General features: G+C 42.5%; 2 protein-coding genes across 16 annotated transcripts; one reads left to right on the top strand and one right to left on the bottom strand.

Annotated features, from left to right (window-relative positions):
• Positions 1-419: 419 nt before the first annotated feature.
• LOC142412860 (C-type lectin domain family 2 member B-like) lies at positions 420-6,861 on the bottom strand. Of its 12 annotated transcripts, none has more exons than XM_075508736.1 (6): positions 6,408-6,861; positions 5,854-5,943; positions 4,876-5,039; positions 3,182-3,285; positions 2,542-2,670; positions 420-2,248 (listed from the first exon to the last, which is right to left on the bottom strand). In XM_075508736.1, exons 1-6 carry the CDS (start codon positions 6,631-6,633, stop codon positions 2,116-2,118), a joined length of 846 nt encoding a protein of 281 aa, XP_075364851.1. In that variant the 5' UTR covers positions 6,634-6,861; the 3' UTR covers positions 420-2,115. The 12 variants fall into 12 exon arrangements, with proteins under 12 accessions (XP_075364851.1, XP_075364890.1, XP_075364881.1 ...); XM_075508775.1 differs by having other exon boundaries at positions 2,542-2,648; XM_075508784.1 differs by adding an exon at positions 4,160-4,223 and having other exon boundaries at positions 2,109-2,648.
• LOC142412914 (C-type lectin domain family 2 member B-like) lies at positions 6,623-24,348 on the top strand. Of its 4 annotated transcripts, none has more exons than XM_075508840.1 (6): positions 6,623-6,756; positions 8,458-8,632; positions 9,488-9,544; positions 11,608-11,789; positions 13,899-14,002; positions 23,742-24,348. In XM_075508840.1, the coding sequence occupies exons 2-6, from the start codon at positions 8,464-8,466 to the stop codon at positions 23,881-23,883; spliced, it is 654 nt and encodes a 217-aa protein (XP_075364955.1). In that variant the 5' UTR covers positions 6,623-6,756; positions 8,458-8,463; the 3' UTR covers positions 23,884-24,348. The 4 variants fall into 4 exon arrangements, with proteins under 4 accessions (XP_075364955.1, XP_075364975.1, XP_075364983.1 ...); XM_075508860.1 differs by lacking the exon at positions 23,742-24,348 and adding an exon at positions 14,917-20,369; XM_075508849.1 differs by lacking the exon at positions 6,623-6,756 and adding an exon at positions 7,007-7,120.
• The last annotated feature ends 106 nt before the right edge of the window (positions 24,349-24,454 follow it).

Raw genomic sequence — 24,454 nt, 5'->3', positions numbered from 1 at the left:
CAATTAGCTGTAATTTAGCTGCCATATGAGACTTTTAATGTGAGCAGGGAAGATGCAGTCAGTAGCCTGGCTCAGCCAAGCATCCAGATCATCAGGGCAGGTCCCAGGTCAAACCGGAAAATCAACGGATCGGTTGAGCCGGAATGGGGTCCTGAGCCTCTGGGCTGGGGCGTGGGAGGAGGGGTCAGCTGAGGGGTGACCCTTCAGAGTCAGTCAGGCTCACGATGAATTCACAGACTGCGTCATGGTCCTACACAGAGTTTGTGAATTTCACTGTTGAAAAATGTTCTGTGCCCACCTACTGACAGTAACCAAACACACGTAAGTAATCTGGTATCATAAGCTAAACGAAACAGTCTTGGACCACCACAAACCTAAAGCAGAGGAGCAAGCTCAACTGAAAACAGAGACTCAAAGCATTGCAGGGAGCAACTACTGGAAGTATTTATTGGCATATTTACAAGGCAATTTACAGAGACAGCAAAACGGACTTCGCACCCTGTCTAGCACTTTGCACCCTGTCTAGCACTCTTTTAACTGGACTTTTGATACATGTGGGAAATAGGTCCCTACCGTGGCAATCCGAACCCTGTCCACGGTTCCTGACAAGGTGCTGCCCCTTCTGTTCTTGTGCTTTCTTGGGGAACTACCATGGGGAATGAAGATATATCGAATACTCTGTTCCAGTTTCTCATCTCACCTATTTCTTTCCCTCCAAAGGAGGGTCTCTTCTGCATAAATACCAAGTGCATTTATAGCAATTTGCAATTTCTTCTTCCCATTTCTTTGAAGATCAGTATGTCAGACTCTTCATCTTCCCCATGAGCTTCTCTGAGCTTAACTCAGTATTGTTTCCAGACTAGAACATTTTCCTAGCTTAAAAGGCTTTTCTTCTGCTTGCACATTTTTAAAGACAGTAATCATCCTTTGTAAATCATGTATCTTGGGAAGTAGTCTTTGTAAAGGTATCTGCTGAACCTAAGAGTGACCAGACAGGAAACAACCAGAGATCTTCCAGGTGAGCGTCCCATGCCCCCATTTTCAGGGCATCATACCAAGAATTTAAACAGATTAATCCAGGGTGCTGTGCTATTCAGCTCTAGTGCGTCTATCCCATGGACTGTTAAACTATCTTTGCCCACACAAGTCACTTGATAAAATAGCCATGCTGGAGACAATAAAAGCCTTTTTTCCCCTTGCACAGGCAAACAGATAAACACCACAGCACCGCACTTTAAGCTGCCCTGGAACCCTTTCCATGCTAGATATACATGTCTCTCCCCTTCTAAATCCAGTTGACTTCGTCAGCCCTCCCAAAACGACAGTTGTGCGTGATTTTGTCTGGGAGCTTTCCTATTGCAGCCACATATTCAGGGAAGTTTTGGGCAGCAGCAGTCATGTTTCCACATCAGTCCAGAGAGATAGAGAAGAATATTTGTAATCTGTCCCACTCTATGTGCCCCGTAACAGCAGTGCCATTTGCTAGAAGACCTAGTCATTATCTGCCTTCCTGGTTTACAAAGCTCCCACTTATATACTTGAACATTACATACCAATCACATTTGAAAACCCCATGGAAAAAGAAGGGGAGGAAAGTCAAAACACCTTATGAAATCTCACTCACTTACCACAAAGACAAACTGAAAGTTCTCAGACAAAGAATTACTGAGTTCCACAGAAAACAGGAAAAAACCACATCATTGGGTTCACTATGAATTGCATTTTCAATAAGACCTTCATGTCCATCTAACAATGTTTTTGGCTACCCTAAAAAAATATGTTTTGCAATTGTGAAAGGTTCTCAAGAAAAGTATCCACTGCCATGTCCTTCAGCAGTTTCAACAATGAAACTGTATTACCAAGAAGCAACTTCTGTTCTTTGCAACAGCCGTTGTATCATCATTTCTTCTCGGTGCTGCCACTTCTTAACCAATTAACTCTTTCTCATGGAGTCACTATTACTCCCTGTATTGCTTCTCCTGGAGAAGTTTGGACATGATCCTCATTACAGCACCTCTTGCCCTTGTGGACCTCCTACAGCAAGGACTTTCAGTATTCTGAATTCCAGCTTCTCGTGGAGAAAGTCTCTGTATTTGCACAGCCAGCTGTTCCCTATTAAGAGCTTGTCTTGGGATTAAACTGACCAATGGTGCAAAGCCCGTTCCTGAGTGAGGAACACGCCCTGGTAGAGATGAAGGTTGAATCTATATGGACACAGTCTCCGTCATTTGTTATATTGATATGAAATCTAAAAAGCCAAGAGAAAAATAAAAATTAGAGCAGAACTTTGGTATAAAAATTAGAAGACCTATTTCTTATTCTTTGTGAAACTGGGTCTTGAAGACTGTGGAGAACAAACTAGAGAACGGCTTAAAATGAGCCCCGCTTCTCATTGGGAGGATCAGAATTCCCGTGCACGTGAAATGTATGGTGATGCTCTCATGCACCTTCTATTCAAGCAAGCTGCTTTGATCCCCACAGAGATGTACCATGTGTACTTGTACTTCACAGTCTACAACGTGTTGTGAGCACAAAACGCACAATTGTCCAGAGCAGGAGAGAGAGGATCCCAGCGGGACCCATGGCAGCAGTACTCCTCCAGTACAGAGTGGGGCCCTGCCACCTCTTCCACCGATTTTGCTGAGTCTCTGAGGAATACACAGGATGTGGCTGCAAAGAAAGCCAATCTCCGGGATACAAAGTGGGCAAAAGCGATGCCTTCTGAGGTACAACCACCCAGCCCAGTGAGCTTCCAACGGGGTCCTGAGCACCCCAGTTGGTCTTAGGAGGCCCTGTCTATACTGGCTGAGTGTTGAACCCTGCAAGACCAACAGGGCAAGCTAATTCAAACCATTTATAATGTCTAACATCGTTAATTCTTCCTAATAAAGCAAATATTATCCATCTCATATAGTGGGATTGTACAGAAACAAGTTACTCTAGGCATAACCTAACAGCTGCTATGCAACCACATGAAAAAGCAGGCAATGATGCCCCTTCCTCACTTCTCTGGGGACATAACTAGTTTTATTAGCATATTATTAACATTTTTACAGCCATATGACAGCCCTCATTTGGTAAGATATGCAGTTTATCTACAGTGGAATAGGTAACTCAGAATAACTTTTCTACTTGGACAAAAAACTCTCCTCCCACATAGTATATTTGAAGGAAAACTCACAAGTTTTTGTTAAATAACTCTCCATTCACCCAGAAGAATTTGTTTCCTTTCCTGCGCAGCCCAATCCAGAAGTCTGTTATGCGTATTCGATACATTATAAAGTCCTAGACAAAACACAGAATAAAATGACATATGGCTATTAGATTTTTTTTTATGATTATGATTATATGTATAAAACCTGCACAGATATAAACTGTGTCACAGAATATGCAATGGTGGACTTTTTTTTTTTCACAGGTCGATGATGTTTTACTGTTAAATTTAATTAGACAAAATACTAAAGGAAGCCCTAGATCCATTACCAATAGTCAATGAGGTCCCAGCTCTTTAGCTGGTAGTCATGCAGAGTGTTACTGACCATCCACCTATAGCCTGTCCCACCCCATCATTAAAAACATCCATGTGTGTCATTAGATATACCATATCACATTACACACTAGTACAGTGGTTTCACTGTATCGCCAGGAGAATGACGTTTCAGTACAAGGACATGTATTTAGCGGGGACACAGTGCCTGACTCGGCACAGGTTGCCTTGACTGTGTTATATCACCATAATTCCTTGGATGTCAGTTATGTTGCGTCTCTACCAAATTCAAGTCACACATTTAAAATCCCCCAACTTCCCCATTTTCACACTTTTGCTCTTGACACTAATCGTACCATAAATGTGTGAGTTTGTTCTGTTTATATTCCTGACTGTAAAGTCAGTTGGGACTACCTAAACCCAAACTCCCGGGACATTCGAGGGCACACACGTAGTTTACCATCTGCAGTATGAATAAAATAAAGACTTTCTCAATTCTTTCCTTATGATCCTACAGTTGTCTCTGAAAACATATTTGATATAGCACTATTTTCTTTTGGTTTTCTCAGCCAAACAGAACACCCTGAATTGGTAGGATGCTACAGGAGATTTAAAGAACATAGTAAAAAGAGAAATGGTTTGAAAACAACAAAAAATACAGGTAGAACCTACTGCACGAACCGGGTATTTTCAATACCGTGGGTCCCAGCATCAGATAAACACAGCCGGTCTTCGCCTTTTGTGGAAACAGAGAAACTGACTATTTTGCACAGATCTAACAACACATTTCTGTTCCTCAGTTGGCCACTAAACCATTTGTTATGCTAAAGAAAGCACCCTTTAAAAGAACTGTGTCCTTAAAGAGTATCAAGAAGATAAAAGACATACATGTGCATCAGTGGTCTGTAAACTCAAAATTAGTTTAGAGGTTATATTTAGCGTGGGAATTGCTGTTGACTGTACTTTTGCGTACCGTGGAGAGGGAATGAACGTCAAGAGGGTGTGAGAGGGGAGGACAAGATAAATTGCCTAACTTAAAAAGCACACATAAATTGCCAGTTCAGAAAAAGCAACCACACCTTCTTTATTAATAATTAGGAGTCACAACTCCATTTTTATATTCTTTCAGACTTTACTTTTAATTTATACATAGTTTGCCTTTTACATTTCTGAAATACCCTCTAAGGTACTAACAGAATTTCTACAGTGGATTTTAGTGAACAGACCACGTTGCACTGAAAAAGTCTGTAGGTTGTACCGACTCACAACAAACAAGTCTGCTACACAGTATGCTGGGTTTGAAGCTATACAAGGGAACAAGTGATGGAGTTACAGAAACTGTTAGGGCAGCAGACATAGCACCGAATTCAAGGTGCTGGACACCTTACCAGCTCTTGGTGGCTGTCAACCACTGCAAGGGAAGCTCCGTAGGCAGAGCAGAACTCCTGACTGGAATTCCAATCTGCCATGGCTCGTGAATGATAGTAACACTTCTTCTTGTAGTACAGCCAGTCATCAGGGCACGGCTCCAGCTGTGGTAATTTAGGTGGATCTTTTGTTCAAATGAAGAAATGAAGAGAATGTCACTTACGCATAATTACGTATTTAAAATACAATTGTATACATGTTTACAAATTCTGGACCTGCTTCCTCCAGCTTAAAAATATCTGCAACTTGCACTGAATTACGCAGGAGATGGGTGAACATAATACAACTGAAGGATTGTGCTCAGTCTTTTTTCCAGTTATATTTTTCCAGCTATAGCAGCTATGGTGTGTCCAGTAATCCCTGATTACATGCTCACACGCTGGGCATGTGCCAGCAAACAGACTCTGGCATGTGCAAGTGCAAAGCTCCAGCTAAACTGGAGACACCAAAGACGGAAGAAGGCTGTCTTTGACAAAGCGTGCAAACATAGACGCTAGTTATCTACTGTGAACAGCTAAAATTTGACTCTAAACAGGTTCTGGTTCAATGTACTCAGCTGTAAAAATAACTCTACAGGTCAGAGCCAAGCCAAGTTAAGAAGTCAGTACTGCCTCCCTGACTCTGCTTCTGGCTTTGTCATTCCTCAGCATTTTGCCATGCTGCAGTACAACAAAATCCTGCAGAAAATGTAAAAAATTAAGTCAGTTTAATGCTACCAGAAACAACTGTCTAAGGACAAGCCATAACACAATATAGTTTCACTTTCCTTTTCTGGATTCTAATCTCTCTGTAACAGCAGCCATGACAGTGTGTGGGGGAGAGCTGAAAACCAGTGGAAATACCTCTTACCCCTCAGCAATGAAGAGACAGCATAACAAAAGAGAGAAGTACTGAATTTCTCTTTCCAGAGCTAGTTTTTTAAAAATAAATGCACTCACTTAAGGTAATCCACATTAAGAGTAAAATTACAGCAACAGCGATGACAATTCCCGCAATTCTTTTCCAAAAAGAGAGGTGTAAACAGATATCTAAGGAGAGAAAGAAATATTAATGCATGTCAGGGAATAAAGCACATGTAAGGAACTGAAGACTCAGGTCAAAAAAACCCATGCAGAGATACATTAACTTCATTAAGATTTTCCAAACGCTTGCACCTACCCCTGAAACGACTGCCTACTGCAGAGCTTCAAGAACTTCTAAGACTCGACCAGATTTTCAAAGGTGTTAAATTGCCAAATCCCACAGAAATACTCGCAGAATACGGTCCCCCCGAGTGCTTCATGCCCACGGTATCCCCCTGGGGCGGGCGAGCAGTCCCCCGCCCCAGCCAGCCCGCTGGCTCCCCGGCGCACCCCGTCCTACCCCGCTCCTCCCGGGCACGGCCGGGGCCTCGCCGCAGCCCCCGTCCCGTCCCGTCCCGTCCCGTCCCGTCCCGTCCCCGTCCCGTCCCCGTCCCGTCCCGTCCCGTCCCGTCCCGTCCCGCCTGACTCACTCTCCCACACTTTGCGTCTCCGGTCAGTCGGCGCCGTCCCGGGCAGCCGTTTTCTCTTCAGCACCGGCCCCACCGACCTGCGGGCCGTGGGGGACCCGGCCTCGGACCGCAGCCGGGCCAGCAGCGGGTCGGAGGACCACCGCCGCCGGAGCCGCCGCAGCCGCCGCAGCTCATCCCGGCGCCAGGACGGAGAGAACCCGACCTGGCCACCGCCTGCCGCCTCCATCGCCGCCGCGGGGCGGAAGCCAGCCGCTCCCTTTCGGGTTCAGCCCCCGGAGGTGCCTGCGGCGGAGCAGAGCGCGGCGCGGAGCAGGGCCTCGACCCCGACGGCGGCCCCGGGACGGCGCCGGTAAGGGGCAGGTGGCGACCCCGGCAGCGGGGTGGGGAAGGGCCAAGGGGGCGCGGAGGCAGCGGGAAGGCCCGGGGCGGGCTGGCGGCGGCGGAGGCCGGGTTCGTGCCCCCCGCCCGCAGCGCCGGGAGAAGGTGGGGTGCTGCTCCTGCCGTGGCTCGGGCCGGGGGCCGGTGTGCACCCCCCGCCGAAGCCGAAGCCGAAGCCGAAGCCGAAGCCGAAGCCGAAGGGAGGGTAGGACTGAAGAGGAGGAAAATGGGCTTGTTTAAGTGCGAGGGCGGCCTGGATCTCCGTGATTCATTTGCAGTTGTCTTGTGGGCTAGGACAAACAGAGCTCCTGCTGGTGTTTCCTCCAAAGGAAGAAGTTTCTCGCAAAAAGTGAAAGCCTATTTCTTTAGCTAAATAAGCTCTCGGAAATGGAAATACTTTTTGTGGCTCGATGAAAAATTGCTGACCTTTAGGCTGCATGTTTTTCTTCAATCTTCCAAACGTTCTCTGAAATGCTGTTGCCAGCATCTGCCTTCAAGAAATGCCTTGTGTTACAGACAGCGGCAGCACACCTGTAGCCCAGCTGGCTGTGTTGCTCACTGTGACCGACCCAGAAGCCAAGGGTGGGGAATAGGCTTTTTCCCTAGTGTGGACGAGAAGGTTCAGGAGAAACTCCTCTGTGGCTGGAGTCCAAACCAGTGCTTTTTCAGTACAGTAGCGCAGCATAGCATGCTTGCTGGAGGCAAGAAGCCCAGTCCACGAGCAAACATACATTCATGTACCAAACAAGGAATATCCCGGCAATAAAATGGACAAAGTGTTTTGGGAATGTGTTTGGGGCAATCAGAAGAGTCTTTGGGGAAAGAGCACCTTATTGGAGAATGTAATTCCAGGCCTTAGTTTCTTTCTGCTTTTGTAGGATGGACCAAGCGCAAGTGGAGTCTGATTCTTGGAGGTATTTAGGCACCTAATTACTGTTTTGAATTTGTGGAGTCGAGGAGGCCTCTTAGACATGTGGCAATTAACATAAATAATAATAACAGTAATGAAAGTAAAGATGTTGAAGCCTTTTCTAAAGACAGTGGGGTTTTTTTTCCCTACTATAACCTAACTCATGAAGGTGAATTGACATTTCTGCTTTATAGGTGCATATTGTTCTCTGGATGACTTTTTCTGTTAACTTTATGTCATTGAAAGTGGGATTTAAGAAAAACTGTGAGGAAAACATCACTCATTGGAGTGAGCACAAAAGGGTACAGTGAACTTCCCTCTGCAGACCAGGTTCAGCCTCACTTGGGAAATTGCCCGAACTTTTTACATGCAGAAAAAACTACTTTAAGCTACATAGTGGTGAAGCGGAAAGCTCTATTTTTTGTGGCCTTTCCCTCCTGCCTTGATATGCCCCATCCCTTCCCTATCGCATTGTTCCCATGTGCTCTGTCCTTCCCTTTCCCTCCCTTACAGTCCTCATTCCCTATTGCCCCCCTCCCTGGGAAGGAGGATATGTGCCCACCTTCTCCTTTCGGTGGGCCTCAGGTATGTTGCACAAGCTCCTTATTTTCTATTTGTTTCCTCATTTGTCCATCTGCCCTGCCCTCATCCCCTCAGGTGCAGGCAATAACTAAGGCAGCTTTGGGATTTCTACTATTTCCACTCATTTATGGACAGTACAGCAAGCACTCATTAAACATAGCTTCTTTCTTTGTTTCCCAGCTGTAGATGGAGTCTGAATATGAACAGGAGGCTGAGACCATCCAGATGACACAAGCACCTGTTGGGAACGTAGACTCCACTAATGTCAAACAAGATGGCAAACAAGAAGGGGCAGCTAGTTCATGGGTGTGGAGGACAGGAAGGCGCTGCAAAATGTGGTTCTTGCAGTCAAAATGTAAGATTTTTTTCTTTGGTGTTAGGTTAAGACACCTTCCTGCAGGAAGTCTGAAGTCTAGCTCCAAATCTAGTTCCAGGTCCCCTGGCTTGGACAAGACAAAACCTGGGAGTTTACTTCTAGGCAAAGCTGTAGTCACAAAAATTAAGATAACTGTTAATGTTTGATCAAGTGTGAACTGCTTATGTTTGATCCTTTTGTGTGAAAACGGGCATTTTTCCATGTGGTAGTTTACCTGTATGAAATACTCTTGGATAAGATGTAGGAAGTGAAGCCAAACCTCATTAGAGAAAATAGTTTGTGCCTTTGCAGCAGATGAGCTTGCACATCTGCATTGAAATTTGTGTGTGAAGGACAGCTTGTGACAAAGAGAATATAAATTTGATTCAAGACTGCAGCCATACTCTGAACCTCAACCTTTAATATTTGAATTGCGTGAGAACATTCTCCTGTTTTCCAGACATGGATGTAGCTCGATTGGAGTTAGTGATGACTTATGAGTTCTTGACCTCCAGAGGTTATTGCTAAGAGGTCTGCAAAGCATAGAGAAGATGATAAACTTGGGACCGGAAGGCTTACATTTCCTATACAGGGATCTGCACATATGTGGAAAACTTCAGGGTGTACACGGATCAAAAAAAATGCAAATTAGGTGGTAGTTGGCCATTTTATCGAACTATCCAGTTACATAAATGTCAATTCAGGGTGCCTTGTTTGACTTCCGTAGTGCTTTCTATTTACATACTTGGAGCTTAAATGGAAGGCTATCCTGCTGCTGTCTCACTTAATACTGAAATACAGTCTAAGCCCGAGTGTTCATATATACAAAACCATTAATAATCTTCTTTTTCACAGTCCGTTGGCTATGCCTAGCTTTTGGATTTGTGCTGGTGGTCATCTTCATTGCATTTGGTAAGCTTTTGGAACATTTTCCATTTGAGTTATGTTTCCCCTGACTACTGAGCTCCAGGATCACAGCAGTCAAATGCACCAACATTAGTACTCCGCAGTGCCTGCAGAGTCACAAAACCTGGGATTTCCATCACTATTTCAGTTGTTTTGATGTTGGTAGTAAGGTTGAATAACCTCCAGGCCGAATTTGAAAGGAGAGAGAATTCTCCCTGCAGATAAAATCCAGATGATTCAGCTGTAAACTTAAACTTTTTTTTTTCTTTTTGCTGCATCCTTAACTACTCTTAAGACAGTAGTTTCTTGCCTGGCCATGCATGTGGTGTATGCATTTCTTGTCTGTGCTTATCACCAGTAACTCACCTGATTATACCAGCTAGTACACTAAGTCAGCATCGCATCTGAAGGCATAGACTCCAGGCTTATTATGTGGGCTGCTCCTATACCTGGTCTTGAGGGCTCCTTTATTTTCATATGTGGAAGACAATTGCATAATACAGCTACCTTATCTTTTTCACAAATAGTCTTTGGGGATCACTCTGCCTTTTTGTTTTTAAAAATCTGTTTGTGTTGCATGCTGTATTTTTAAGAAGTCAGCCCTACCTCCCACTGGCACAGTGGAGGCCAGATGTGCTCCTGCTGTCCCATGCAGAACTATTCTATAGGAGCAAAAGCTGTGCTGCCTGCAGTATTACCTGAGGTATCCAAGTCACTGGGTGCATGTGTATCTCAATGGGTCCTCCACAGCCCCATCTGCACAGGGAGCTCTTGAATCTCTGCCTTAAATATATCTTTGGTCTGTCCCCTGCAACAGCATGAGGTATAGTAGTGAGGTCCTCTGCACATAGATGGAAATGAATGGAGAATGATAGTGACATCTGTCCCTGTTGATTTTGCTTTGCTTTGTTAGGCTTTTATTTAAATGGAATCGGTCACATTTTCTTGAGGGGGTGAGGGCAGTGCTCGCAGGTGACTTGCTAAAGGGTCTCCAATTATATACAGCAAAGAGAGTAGCTGATTAGAAAGGAAAAGAGAGCAAGTGTGGCAGCAGCAGGCTGCAGAGTTTGGGAGATCAATTCGCTTCCTGCAAGCCCCTCTACTCACATATCAGCCAGTTACTTTCATTTTGATATTAGCCATCTCCGAGCTTAAGCAGTGAAAAACTGCACTTTGGGTGCAGAAGGTCTGGATTTGATCCCAGCAGGATGTCCCAGGAAACACACTTCATACACTGGGTGAGCCTGGGTGTGTTATAAAAGACAGCATGCTGCACAGAAAAGGTCACTGTAACCATTCAGTAACAATCAGGACAGATTATTTTTGTTTGGAAAATAGAAAACAAAGTAAATGCAAATTAATTGTCTTCATTGAAAGAAATTAAGCTCAGCACTGAAACAAAACATGCCAGTGAGTCCTCTCACCCTCACAGAGATACTGTGACAGAAAGAAGATGAAGAGAGGGCACCAAAACATGCTGGGAAAAAACTCCAACCAACCATTCTCCAAACCATTATCTCCAATTAATAATAATTTTTACCTCTTCATTAACAGACAAGTTTCATTAGCATCATATCAACACCAAATTTCCTTACCTTCACACAGATTTATCAAACACTTAAAGGTCTGATACAAAATCAAAGCAACTTGTCTTCATGAAATACATTACCAGTTGTAGATACTCAAGCAACTTCATTGCTTAAAATGAATTTGATCAATAAATTAACAGAATGAGTTTCATTACCCTATTACTGGATTTAAAATGTGTTGAGTATAAATGGTCAGTTGTCAATGCCTCTAATTCTCTAAAATTAATGAGTGTTTTCCAAACCCTACGTATTTTCTACTGATTGTAATAATTAGGCTGCAGCCCCCAGCTTTCACATTTCTCAGCTGAAGACAGTGCCTGAAAGGCAAGGAAGGTCAGGACCCTTGCCCTTCCTTTGGCTTTTCTTCTGGCATCTAGTGTGGCGTTGGCTTTCAAAAAAAATCTACATTTTAGGTTGAGTTATGCTAGTGAATGCTAAGATTTTACCAGGTAGAAACTTTGTTCTCTCTTTCCTTTGTAGTTATAAAATATAAGACATCTTACCACCGGAAATCTCATTCTGAACAGTGCCCTGACGAATGGATAGGTTACAAAAAGAAATGTTACTTCGTCTCAAACAAGGAAAAAAACTGGACAGCTAGTCGGACCTTCTGTGCTAAGAATGAATCCTTGCTAGCCATTTTTGAAAACCAGGAAGAAATGGTAATGGGAAAAAAACCCAACAAAACAGAACACAACTTCTGTATCTCTCTCTTTTCTTGACAAAGCTTTCTTTTTTCTTTGATGCAATACTTATGCTTTAAATCTTTGTAAAATAAGTAAGCTGGGTGAATTCAGGTAGTGGAAAAGAACCTGCTTTGTCACTGTAAGTAGCTGACTGGCTGCAGCAGATGCAGCAGCAGTACCAGCTGCCCTGCACTGCTTTGGTGCCTGGATTTTACTTGAATGACTATGAAAAGCTCTTTGTTATGAATCAATTTGCCTAGTTTTACTTTTCCGTCCTATGAACCTTCATCTTCAAAGCAGGTATGAATCTGTCCAACTCCCAGTACAGACAAATAAATGGATACTTTGCTTTCTATAAGAAACCAAACATTTAAAACCATTTCTTAGCATAGTGGAAATTATCCACTTTTATCGGTTTGCATCTGTTTTTAGATATGCCTTAATGCCTCTTGGAGACGCATGCTTATACTGGTGGTGGGAATATACCCTCGCTGAAGCTGGTTGGGACACTTTCTCATGCTAATAAGTTTGTTAAAATACTTTGATTTGCTTCTGTTATGGTCCAGTTGCATTGAATCAGTGAATGCTAGTGACATCTTACTACTGCATGCTACTAAAACTGTTATATGCTTTTACAGAACTGCTGGCTGTTGAGTATTGCCAATGAGAAATTAGTTTTATCAAAAAGTTAGTTTTTAGATAGATTGACATCTGAGCTTTATTGTTACTGTGATTGTTGAATAGAGATCAAAAGGCTGCTTTTCTGGTTGGCTGGTACGTATTAGTGGTGTAGCAGATACTGAAATGGAGGAACCCTCACTGAAATTACACAGATTAAGTCACATCTGACTTAGATTTGAGCTAATAAATATTTTTGCAGCAACAAGAATTTCAACAATGAGAAAGATGCAGGGCCTAGTTCCTACTTCACGTGTGAGTCCCTTACTGAATGTGGTCTCTCATTTTATCCCATCATCAGACCCCTTTCTTTGCCAGTAATTCCAACCATATTTGCCAGCTTGTCCCCTCTCCACAAGCCCCTTCTGCATTGCTGCCCTGTGAGTGATCACGTCTTACCAAATTTGTAAATGCCTCTCTTCCTTATGCATCTAAAAGCTTCACTTCTACTTTGGTGCCTGTGATATTCGGCTGATAATTGGCTAGGCAGAAATTGGTGTTATTTAAGCTGATGCTTAAAAACCTTACAAACTGTAAACCCAACTTATGAAAGAAAAGCACAGGAATGCAGACATTGGCCTACTGGGTCAGATTAGTGTTCTGTGGTATGCGTTGTCTGGTTCCCAGCACTGGGTAGCGTGAGCCACACCAGAAGAAGGTACACCAAAAACTGTAGAAATGGCATTGAGACCATACGGAGACAGTTTCTTCTGAACTGAATTGAACTGAGGTTGCCAGGGGAGAGTGGAGGAGTATAAGGGTTCACTCTTTCCATGTTCATTAGAGTCCATGCTGACAGCTAGTATTTATATCATCTTTAAGTTCACTGAGTCTAATGATAGCTTGTTGCAGGGAGTTCTGTAATATTAACCCATTGCAAGTGCTGTTTCTGTTATCTTCCATCATTCTTTGCTTGTGTTTGATACAGGTTGTTGCAAACTTCTGGAGCGGTGAGCTGTCTTCTTTCATCTGTAGATCCACAGATAAAAAACTTCAAATTTAAATTATTTAAATAATAATTGGGAAGGGGGGAGTTCCCATATGCTCATCTGAAATGCAGGAAACACTTGTATGTACCAGCCTATTTAGATCGAGTTGCATATGTAGAGATTGAGAAACATATATATAGAGAGACACAACCAATACATGGTGTTTGGGTATTTTTGTGTGTAGTGAACAGTAATAATTTTCCAGGGTATAGAATTGAATAACTTCACTGAAGTTTATTATAACTGTAAGGGTTAATTCAAAGGCAGAATCAGGCTCTTAACTCTCAATGAAATGCTTATGAAAGTGTTCTAGATGTGAGAGTGATGAACTAGTCCTCCTCAAAAGTCACAGGAGGGATTTGCTTCTCATTGTGAGAGCTCATGTTGACAAAAATGCCTTTTTTTTTTTTTTTTTTAGTGTTCTTTAGCTAGGCTTTTGAAAATAGATGACTCCTGGATTGGATTGCGCAAGAAAGGTGAAATCTTCTACTGGGAGAATGGTATTGCCTTGAAGGTGGACTCGTAAGTTCCTTGTGATTGTCTAACACGTACTTAAGCAAATGTAGAATTAGGGTTTACAGCACAATGTTATTTCTATCAGGATTGGTTTTTTCCCTGTGATTTATAACTATGCCTTTGAAAATGAACCCTTTGCAGTTATTACTGATCTAACTCCAATAGCATCAGTGTAGAGAAGTCCCTGATTCAAGAAGGGTTTTTTAGTAGCTCAGCACATCAAGATAATGTTATTGATCATCCCTGTTTACCTTAATTTATATATATTTTTCATTACATAGTATAGACATTTCAGTCTCTTTTCAGATCTTCAGAATTCTTGGTTTCCAGTGTGATCCTTTGTGCTCGTCTTCCTGAAATACACAGTTTCTAGCAAATACACATACATTTTTTAGGGATGAAAGACAATGAAGTGACAGGTATGAGGGAATAATCATCTTCAGATGGATTAAGCAGCTTCATAAGAAAAATCATTTCTGCTTTAGTGAGTTTGTCACAACCTGCAGGCAACCCAGATTTTCCCCCTATTTATATTAGAAAATGTGTGGGCTACAACAGCTCTGCATCAGGCCCATCAAACAGCAGTTCCCCTTGTCTTGCTCTCTAGAGCATTTATGACCTCACTAATTCTAGGCAGGATATATCATAAGCTGTCTTTTGTCTTTCCTCCTGTTATTGTATGATACCTGCTATGGACCGTTCATAGAAACGGAGATTCATGCAACACTACATGAGCTAAACAGGCTTTTCTAACATGATTTGTCACTCACCTTGCTTTTAGCAGCTGAAACTACCATATCACAAGGGGCGAAAGTCAACTGGAAACTACTTCAGCAGTTTTGTTTTACAGCAGGCTAAAATATTTGGCTCAGTAGTAGAAATTATTTAGTAATCATTGTTTTCTTCCTGTATTTTTTCAGGTTCCAGATACGGGATCACTCTGAGTGCGCTTACCTGGATGCCTTCACTATTTCTACATCAGCATGCTCTTTACCCAGGCGCTGGATCTGTGTCCGACTTCCCTAAAGGGATGACTTAGATCTTAATTTAATATTGACAGTTAAGACATATCCATTATACAGTCACTTTGGATAGATGGCAGGTCTGCTGCAGCCACACTGTCTCAGACCATCTGGAAGCCTAAATCGGAGAGAAGAGGATTTGTCTTGTCTTCCAGAATGTGCTTCTAGGTCTTCTGTCCTAGGACAGAAGAGGAGCGTGCTTAGTTCAGTTTACAGATTGCCTACAATGAAATCTACCAGCGCTGGCTAATGAAGCTGAAGGTTCAGTGGAGTTCCAGCTAGCCTTCTGATAAATAAGGATCTCTTTTGTGTTTGCCTTCATCTCAGCATGTTGCCTTGGGGATACACAGCAGCCAGAGACACCAGCCAGCCAGCACACCTAGAGAAACAGTGAAATCAGGGCTCTTTGGTTTCTATGAAAATGCCTTGTGCTCTTTGCTGAACTTAGTACTGACTGATTATTTCAGTATAACATCTCCCTGTCTGCCAATCTTCTGACCTCGCCTTCAGCCCCTCTTTGTCCCTCTTGTCTCCTTTTATTTCTGCCCTGACCTATGAATCTTATTTTTTTCCGTTAAACTTGTTTTCTTTTAAGTAAACAAATATACTCAGTTTGCACCCTGGCCAGTCTGTGGCCATCACCGTCATCAACAATTCCTATGGCTGAAGTGACAGGGAGTTCAGTACTTATCAAAGGAAGGTGCTCACAAAGTCTTTCCTGCTGCACCTGGTTTTCATGCAGGCTTTCGTATTAATGTTTTCCAAGTTTGTTCGTGCTAAGATTTGAGCTTGTTCAAAAAAGCAATAGGCACCCCCCACCCCAACACAGCAGGATTATTCACGGCCAGTTGCATTATCTGCACATCCAGTGCACAGTAATCTGAGGAAAAGGGCTTGTTCAGGTTTGGTTTTGCACCCCCTGGAAGCAGTGTTTTGTCTGTGCAAAAAATCTCCTGCCACTGGAAAGAGTGTGGCATTTACTGATCACAAAGTGCAGGAAAAAATGTTCTGAGCAGACAGCTGTGGCAGACAGAGACATGAGAGCTGCAACCGTTTGCTGGTGCCTCTCTGCTGAAGGTTCCCATGCATCGTCAGTACAACCCCTCAGCTGCTCCATTCCTGGGGTGGGTGCGAGGGTCTACATTGGCTTCTCACATTTGTGCTGTGTTGGAGAAATCTCCAGTAGATGAGTAGAGCAGATAGCTGGGGGCAGTAACACCTCAGCGAGATCTGCTGGGATTTCTGTTGGAACCTTCAGTTGGCTGGTTGCTGAAAGGACATCAGCAGTGGGTTGTGCATTTCTCTGCCACTTGCATCTTGCCTGCTAATGATGATAGAGTCATAGAATCATAGAATCCTTTAGGTTGGAAAAGACCCTTAAGATCATCAAGTCCAACTGTAAATGGTGTAGCATCCTGGTAAGAAATTCCTGTAAAATGACCAATATATACGTGGTGCTAAAGGCGACAGGCTGTGTCACTGAATTACTTTTTGAGACGCTGTGTGTAGGGACACTAGTCCTGAATCAGGTCCCACTGATGCCAGCTTCACAGCCAAGTGCTTCACACCCAGCTGCACTAAGGTTATCCCTGCTTTACGCTGGTGCAAATGAAGTCAGAACTCCTACTCTGCATTTCAAAAGCTGTGCAGGTCGTTATGACCTGTGTAAATAATTTATTTTGATACAAACAGAATACTAAGAGTAATGTAATGAGTCTCAAGGACTTGCAATGTGGAAAGCTCCCTTACTGAGTTCCTGGGAAGGGGCTGTTTGAGAGAGGAGGAGGAGGGGGAGATGTAAGACAGTTTGGGGCTCCTAGCTGCTGTAACTTGGACATTCTGAAATTCTCAGACAAAAAGGTAAACAGAACTGTCTTGAATAAATTGCACTTGACTAAAACTACGGATTTTGTTTTGTGCTTGTCTAGGCTGAACTAAGCTATTTTCTGTTACCAAAGGCCTTCCCCATGTTGGCAGTTTTCAGGGACCATTTTTATTGTTAAAACAAAGGTTTGACTTGAGATCAGCAGCTTTTAGGCAGCACAAGCAACTGGCATGCTAGTCAGTGATATTTGCACGCAGACACTCTCCTTCAGCTTGTTCTTCTGAAATAAGTGTTCAGCGTTAGGTGCTGAGGGCATATAATACATGTACACAGAAAGCTGCGAAGGGAGGGGATTAGCCAAGAGTGACTGATAGAGCAACAGTGACACACTCAGACAAGCCTTTGTGAAATAAACAAGCATTGCAATAACTGATTCAAACATTTCTAAACAGAGATGGGAAGGGCTAAATGTCTAGTCATGCATGATTCCTTGAAGTTTAGCAGAATTGTCATTTTTCTCATAGGTTCATTTGTAAGTTGCATAAGAATTGGTTAAACAGATCCCTTCCTTCTTGCAAATATCCCAGTTTCAGCTATTTTCCAGCCATGCATGGTAAGCCTAAAAAATGGAAGACACTTCAGAGAGATATCAATCTGAAAGCCAGCAGTCATTCAAATTAAGACTTTAGTCTCCAAATACTTTCTATTCAGAGGTCGTTGGACATCAAGATCCTAATTTTTTTGCCCACATTTGAATTTTGCTTCTCCAAAATTATAGATCCTCTTCTATTTGGGGAAAAGGGAATCTTTCCAACATGCATTCTGCAGCATCTTTAAGTAGCAGGCACTATCATTATACTGTCATTAGAAAGAGTAGTACTGCAGTGGGAGTATATGAATCCAGAGTGATCAAAAGAAATTCCACCTCCACTAGTTACAGATAGATGAACAGAAAGCATGATCTTCTGCAAAATCACTGGCACTTCCCAAATATACCAATCTTGCAGGTTACAGATGCTCACTGAATTGAGCTTCTTTCAATCAGAATCAAAGTTGATGTGCTGCTGAGATAGGAAAGAAATGCCTCTGTCCCAGAACGAGGGCATTTTCACCATGTGAATTATACATTCTCAGTGTCAAATGAAAGTAAAGGCACTTCCAGAAAACTATTAATACTTGGACTGGGAAAGAAATCACAGAGACATGACTACTTAAGCATCCAAGCTTCTTAAATTGTATTTTATTTGTATATTCTAAACGCTGTACATTCTATAAATATACAGGGTTATAAACTAAAAGTAGTAGGGAAAAGAGAGCAGATGTGAGGAAAAAGTAATGAATGGTAAGGTTTAATTCTATCTGTATGCTGAGGTGGCTGGAAAGCTGATGAAATACAGTTGTCTTGATTTTCTTGTGGCATTAGATGGGCTTGCTTTTTCTTGGATTAATAAAAGGAAAAATGATGTATCAGTCATTTTCCCATAATCCACTCCCCTGGCAGATCCCTTCAGAGCCAAGGAGGCTGAAGCCATGAAGATGACTGTCCTGTACAATCTATGTGCATATAGAGCTGAGGCTGTCCTGAAAAGAGATGGTCTGAATTAGTGAGATTGAAGTGATATACACAGACACCTCCATGAAACCATCAGTGCCACCCTGTGGTTCAGTGGGCTCTGAAGTGTGAGGAGCAGCAGGGACACCCTGGCCAGGGAAAGGGGACAAAGGAGTCAGCAGGAGGCAGAGTTAGGAGAAACAGAGGAACGGAAACAGAGTGGGACATACTATGCCATATAGCAATGCATTTTGCACTGGTAGAGGGTGAGCAGCTGCCCTGCCTAGCCACCTAAAATTTGAGAGGCTCTGAAGGAAAATTCACCCTAGTTATTTTAGTATGGGTTACTTGGTCCTTGGAGGGTCTGGCTTCTCACGACTGCTTATAGAAGAAGCCTACATAAAAGTTAGGCTACATGCCTACTTTTATGGGCACTGGTAATGTCAAGTGAGATAAATGTAACTCTGTTGTCTTATGAACTCCCACTTTCTGAAAAACTGTCCTGTTTCACTGAAATCCTGGTAGTAACCACTAAATTTAGTTTATCTGGCAACTGCTTATGTCATATGCAATAATCCTGTTTCTGCTAGCACTAATTGAAAACTCTCCAGAAAGTGTAGTTACAGGGACCGGACCTAGAGGTTTTAGGGTTCAGAAACTGCAGTGACTAGTGCCCAGCAATGCTGGACACAACTTCTGAGGTTTGATGTTCTCAAACCCGAACAGGGTGAACATCACAGCCCTCCTGACAAGGCAGGTCTCCAGGACTCACAGCTCCTATAGTTCAGAGAGGGGAAAAAGAGGTGGTGAAGTAGAAGCTGTCTCATGCGTGGCACCACAGCAGCCAGGCAGCTAGGCTGTCTCATTGCATTACACAACGATGCGGTGGCTGCTGGGGCAGGGCTCTGACAAAAGCAGCTGCAGGAGTTTTTCCCCGTGTCAGGGCTGAGGGCTATTTACATCCACAGAGAGCTTTTTATCCTTCCCTTGTTGACCCAATACCCCGAGGGGTCCCTGGGGGGACCCCTGACAGTCCCCTGGGGGGGTTCAACATTTAGTACAAGAACAAACACACACGTGAGAACTATGCCTGGGGTCTGATTCCCCAGCTTCCTAACCCCTTTGTGGGGATTCCTGCTGTAACAGAGCACTGACTGGAAATAAATCGCAGGTTAAAGAACTCGTACTAACATGGTAGGTGCTGCAAAAGGAAAGCCTGAGCATAGGGAAGAGATGGGTGATTTATCAAGACTGTAGACATTTCTAACCCTGATTCTCAAGGCTTCACCTCCGACTTTGTACCAATGCATCTTCCAGCCAGCCCCGATACAGCTGGAAGGCAGTGGATTTGACAGGCAGCGCTCATCTCAGCCCTAGCAAGGAGAGAATGGAAACTGCCCATATGTAGACACTAACTCCACTTCCTGCAGCAACCATTTTCATATTACTCGGAGACTTAAAGGTTGCTGAAACCACAGTGGTATTTGCTGGTAGCTCAAATCAGGTCATCTAAAAGCTTCCTCAGACACTGTTTGCACTGTTTTTCTTAAAATCATCCACCACTAAGAGCAAGGCTACTAAACATGGACCTATTTGCCAGGAAGAAACAGCTTTACAAGGAGTTGCTTAGGAAACATAACACATTACTCCAGGCTGCTTTGCAGAAGGCAAAACTAAGACGGAGATTGCAGAAGCAATCCAAAGGCAGAGTAAGGGGCTTTATGGAAAAAGAGGGTGTCAGCCTCTGGCTTCTTCTGACATAACAAGATCTGCTTGTGATCATAGTGCTAGCAGACAAGAATGGTTTTGAACTCGAACTTTGAACAAGGCCACGAAAGCATCTGTAATAAGAACTGCTCTGGGAACTAGTAATTTGAAACATTTGCAAAATTTGTTTGCTCTTGTTTTTCTTCTGATGGTCTGAGGGCATCTACATTCTGTTAAAGCACCTTTACTGTCCTTTGATCTGTATCATAAAATGTCTAGGTAGCTTCCTGCTTCTTTACATGGTGTCAATGCCACTTACAGGAATTTTGATCTTAATTTACATGAAACATATTTTGAAGTGGAATTTTGAGAAATGTGGTTTTACTACATGCTGCACTGTAACAATGTTCACAATACCATTAAAATATTTACAAAAATAAATGTTATTAAGTTCCAGAGTTAAATGAGTTTATTTTGCCAACACATCTGAGTGATAGCAAACCACTCAGATCTGCTAAAAACATAGTTGTTTTTAGGCATGTAAAGATATTTCTCAGACAAAAAGCCCAAACATTGCAAAAAGTCTCCACCAGTTGTGTAATCAGAAACTCTGAGTTCTTATGGTTCAGGATTTTCATAGCATTTTTATAGTTTATGGGAGACATCATTGACCTAACAGAATATTATAGCATCTAGAAATCAGAGTATGGCTTCATAGCTAGGAGAACAAAATAGGATGTCAAAGGGATTTACTCAAAGTAACAGCGGAGCTTGTGATCACCAGTTCCCAGCTCTTCCTAGCATTGCCGAACATCTACAGTTCCTACTGATCTGAGAGACAGCTGTAGAAGGCCACCACTGTGAGCACTGTGGTGAAGCTTTCCTCAGTCTCTCTACACTGTGTTTTAAATTTACTATCTCTGCTGCTTCCTTGCTCAAGCCAAAGACATTGTGGAGCACCCCAGCTACTACATAAGAGAAAACCTCAGCTGTGCCTTTTACTTCAGGGCTCAGATGAGTGCCCTGTTCATAGCTGCACCTTTGTGCCTTCCCTGTCTTTCCTATCACATGACAATGTCATCTCAAATATACTTCCCAGAAAGACCCTAAGGTAACCTGCCACTGAGCAGAACTGGGAAATGTAGGCAGCCTGAACTCACATGCACAGTATGGACACACCAAGCCTGTTTGGGCTTCAGGCTATTTATGAAGCCTGCCAGTTCAGCTACCACAGGGGGTCTGTTCTTATCTCCCAACATAGCCACAAAGAAAATATGTCATCTGATGAGGAAAATGTAAGAAAGATCTATCTTGTTTGTGCTTTTGCTTTGTCCAAAGCTAGCCCTGAAGAAGCTTTGCTCATGTGTGAGGCTTCTTCTCTCTGTAGGCTGCTCAACTGTCCAAAACATCACATGTGACGTGCAAGGCTCCCTCTCCTCAAAAACAGCAAGAGCAGAGACATGGAGAAGAGAAGGCTCCAGGAAGACCTTATAGCAGCCTTTCAGTACTTAAAGGGGGCTTATAAGAAAGATGGGGACAAACTTTTTAGCAGGGCCTGTTGTGATAGGACAAGGGGTAACAGTTTTAAACTAAAAGAGGGTAGATTTAGACTAGATATGAGGAAGAAATTTTTTACGATGAGGGTGGTGAAGCACTGGAACAGGTTGCCCAGAGAGGTGGTAGATGCCCCATCCCTGGAAACATTCAAGGTCAGGCTGGACGGGGCCCTGAGCAACCTGACCTAGTTGAAGATGTCCCTGCTCATTGCAGGGGGGTTGGACTAGATGACCTTTAAAGGTCCCTTCCAACCTGAACTATTCTATGATTCTATGATTCTATGATTCTATGATTCTATGATTCTATGATTCTATGATTGACACCTGACTGTGGCCTCAACCCCCAGAATCACATCAGGAATCTCACCACCCCAGCTGGAAAGAAATACAGAGATTTAACAGTCTGCAGTCAGTGTTTAGGAGAGGGAAGCGCATAACTCACCAGAAGTCACGTCCCATCATTGATCTGATGCTTCAGACCTCTATGTAAACACAGGAACAGTGCATCTGCACATTGTGCTAACTGTTGCCAAAACCAGAAGAAACACTTTACTCTTCAAAGAAATCTGCAGTGTAGGATGATAGCCTCAAAACAACAATACTGAGACTGGCTTTGTCTTACAGGAGGCCTGATGCAAATTTAATTCCATGAAAAGCAATTAAGTGAGGCATAAATTCAGTACAGGCAATATATTCTCGGAGAACTGACAACTTATGCATGCTGCCAGTGGTGCTGTGAAGCCAAAAAAGAAATTCTTATTTTAAATGTCGTTTTCATTCTCCTTAAGTCAAATTGGTCAGATCTAGAAGCACTTATTATCCACCCTCAGGTATTTCTTAATATAATTGCTGAATTTCCAAGACTAGATGCAAACAGTATAAGCCCATGAACAAACACACAGATTACATTTATAATGGAAAATGACTGTAAACCTCAGCAGAGGATTTGTGAATTCCTGTGTGAAGCTTTATTCTACATGTTAACAACAGTAACACATGCTGGGGAACTCATTTGTGTTTGTGGTGGTGGTGGTCATATGAAAAGGCAACACACTTTGAGACTTCAGCTAATGACCAAGGCTAATTGAATTAGAAGGGAAAAAGGGCAATTTTGGAAGTGTCTGTGGAAAGTCCCCTTTCTAAAAAATGTAGTTCCCACCTCTATTAGCCATATTTTTTTTTTCTGAATAGTTTTGCATAGGAGCAATCTCTTAGCCTCTAACTCAGTAAGACAATTAATGAAATACAAAGCATTATGCAGCAAACTTGTTAAGTAGCAAACCTTGGGTTTGCTGAGAATTTCTGTGCTGGGAAAATTCCTCTTTCAATGAAATGTCGATATGTTGTAGTAACATTTTAGTGTGTGACCAAATATCATTGATTGAGCATAAGCATTTCTATTCTGTCATTTGTGATAATTTTAATAAAAAATGAAGGAGCATTTTAATTCCAGGCTGAGGTCACTGCTACTAGGTGCCTACACTAGAGGCTGACATGCAGAAAGATCAGAGCTGACAACACTCAGGGGAAGGATCTCTCACAGTTTCATGGAGGAGTTGTATGGAAGGGGACAGAGCTTGAAGGGTTTGCTTCTCTTACGAAAAACTATGGAAGTGTACAGAAACATAAAAAAGAATACTAGCCAGTGTTGAGAAATTTGCACATAGAAGATGATTGGAAAATTTAGAATTAAGCTTGTCCTCAAAGTCCTAATGCAGTTCTTCTGGGTGCATGTGTACTTTTACATAATTACACACTGCTTTCTGCATGCTGAATAAGTAGTGCAGGTAACATTTCCTCCCTTAATTTTTTTCTGAAAAAACTGCAACTGGATATATTGGCTCATTACACAGAAATATTCTATTAGTAATTATAAATAGAAAATTCTGAGCTACTATGAATCTAATAATTAAAACCTCATTAATATTTATTTCGTGATAATACAAAAAGCTAAAAAAATAGTGACATTTTGCCAAGAATCTTAAATCTAATCAGCGTAAGCCTATTTACAACATAACAGGATATAATTTTTTTCTTAGTATACTATGCAACATGTCCATTTGTTTATTCTTATTCCTTCTAGATATAATGGCAACACTGACTTTGAGCATATTGCTGTTCTGGTCTCTAAGAGCTGCAACAATAGCCCTCAATCAGCTCACAACCTTCTGATGAAGAAGGAACATTCTAATGAAGAAAAAAAATCCTTTCATCATCACTGCTGAAGTTTCATTGGTACAAATCAAGAAGTCAGTAGTATTCCCAAGGTCAAAGTGGTTTGCTTCTCAGTTTGATGTTGAAGAATATCTGCTTGATCTCCCTGGACACTCTCTGGGACCTGCAGTCTAGACAACTCATGTCCCTGTTCTCCCTTGGCCGATGTTTGTCCCTCCAGTTTCAGAGTGATCCCTCTGGTTGCAGCCTGCTATTGCTCCTTCTGGAAGTCCTATGACCATGGAGAATTTGAGCAAAAAAAATCAGATAGCTCTTGCACCTAGCTACATGTTTTACATATAATTTTTTCTTTATTAAAAAATATAACCATGTGATAACTGGAACAAGAAAGGGCTGAGAAGGCAGACAAGAAGCCATGGAGACTGCTACAGTATTTGCTAATAAGAGATCCAAATTAATATCATTAACACAATTAATATAATTAATATATATAATACAGCTGTAGTGTCATGCAAACTGATTTAATCAACCCTTTATTTGGAAAGAAGGCTTAAAATAATACCCTGCCCTGACAGACAGTATTCAATTCTGTTTTCATATGTAATTTCCCTGTAAAAGAGA

The sequence above is a fragment of the Mycteria americana genome, chromosome 1, assembly GCF_035582795.1.
Source record: "Mycteria americana isolate JAX WOST 10 ecotype Jacksonville Zoo and Gardens chromosome 1, USCA_MyAme_1.0, whole genome shotgun sequence".
NCBI classification, from domain to species: Eukaryota; Metazoa; Chordata; class Aves; order Ciconiiformes; family Ciconiidae; genus Mycteria; species Mycteria americana.
This window is presented reverse-complemented; position numbering and strand designations above follow the sequence as displayed.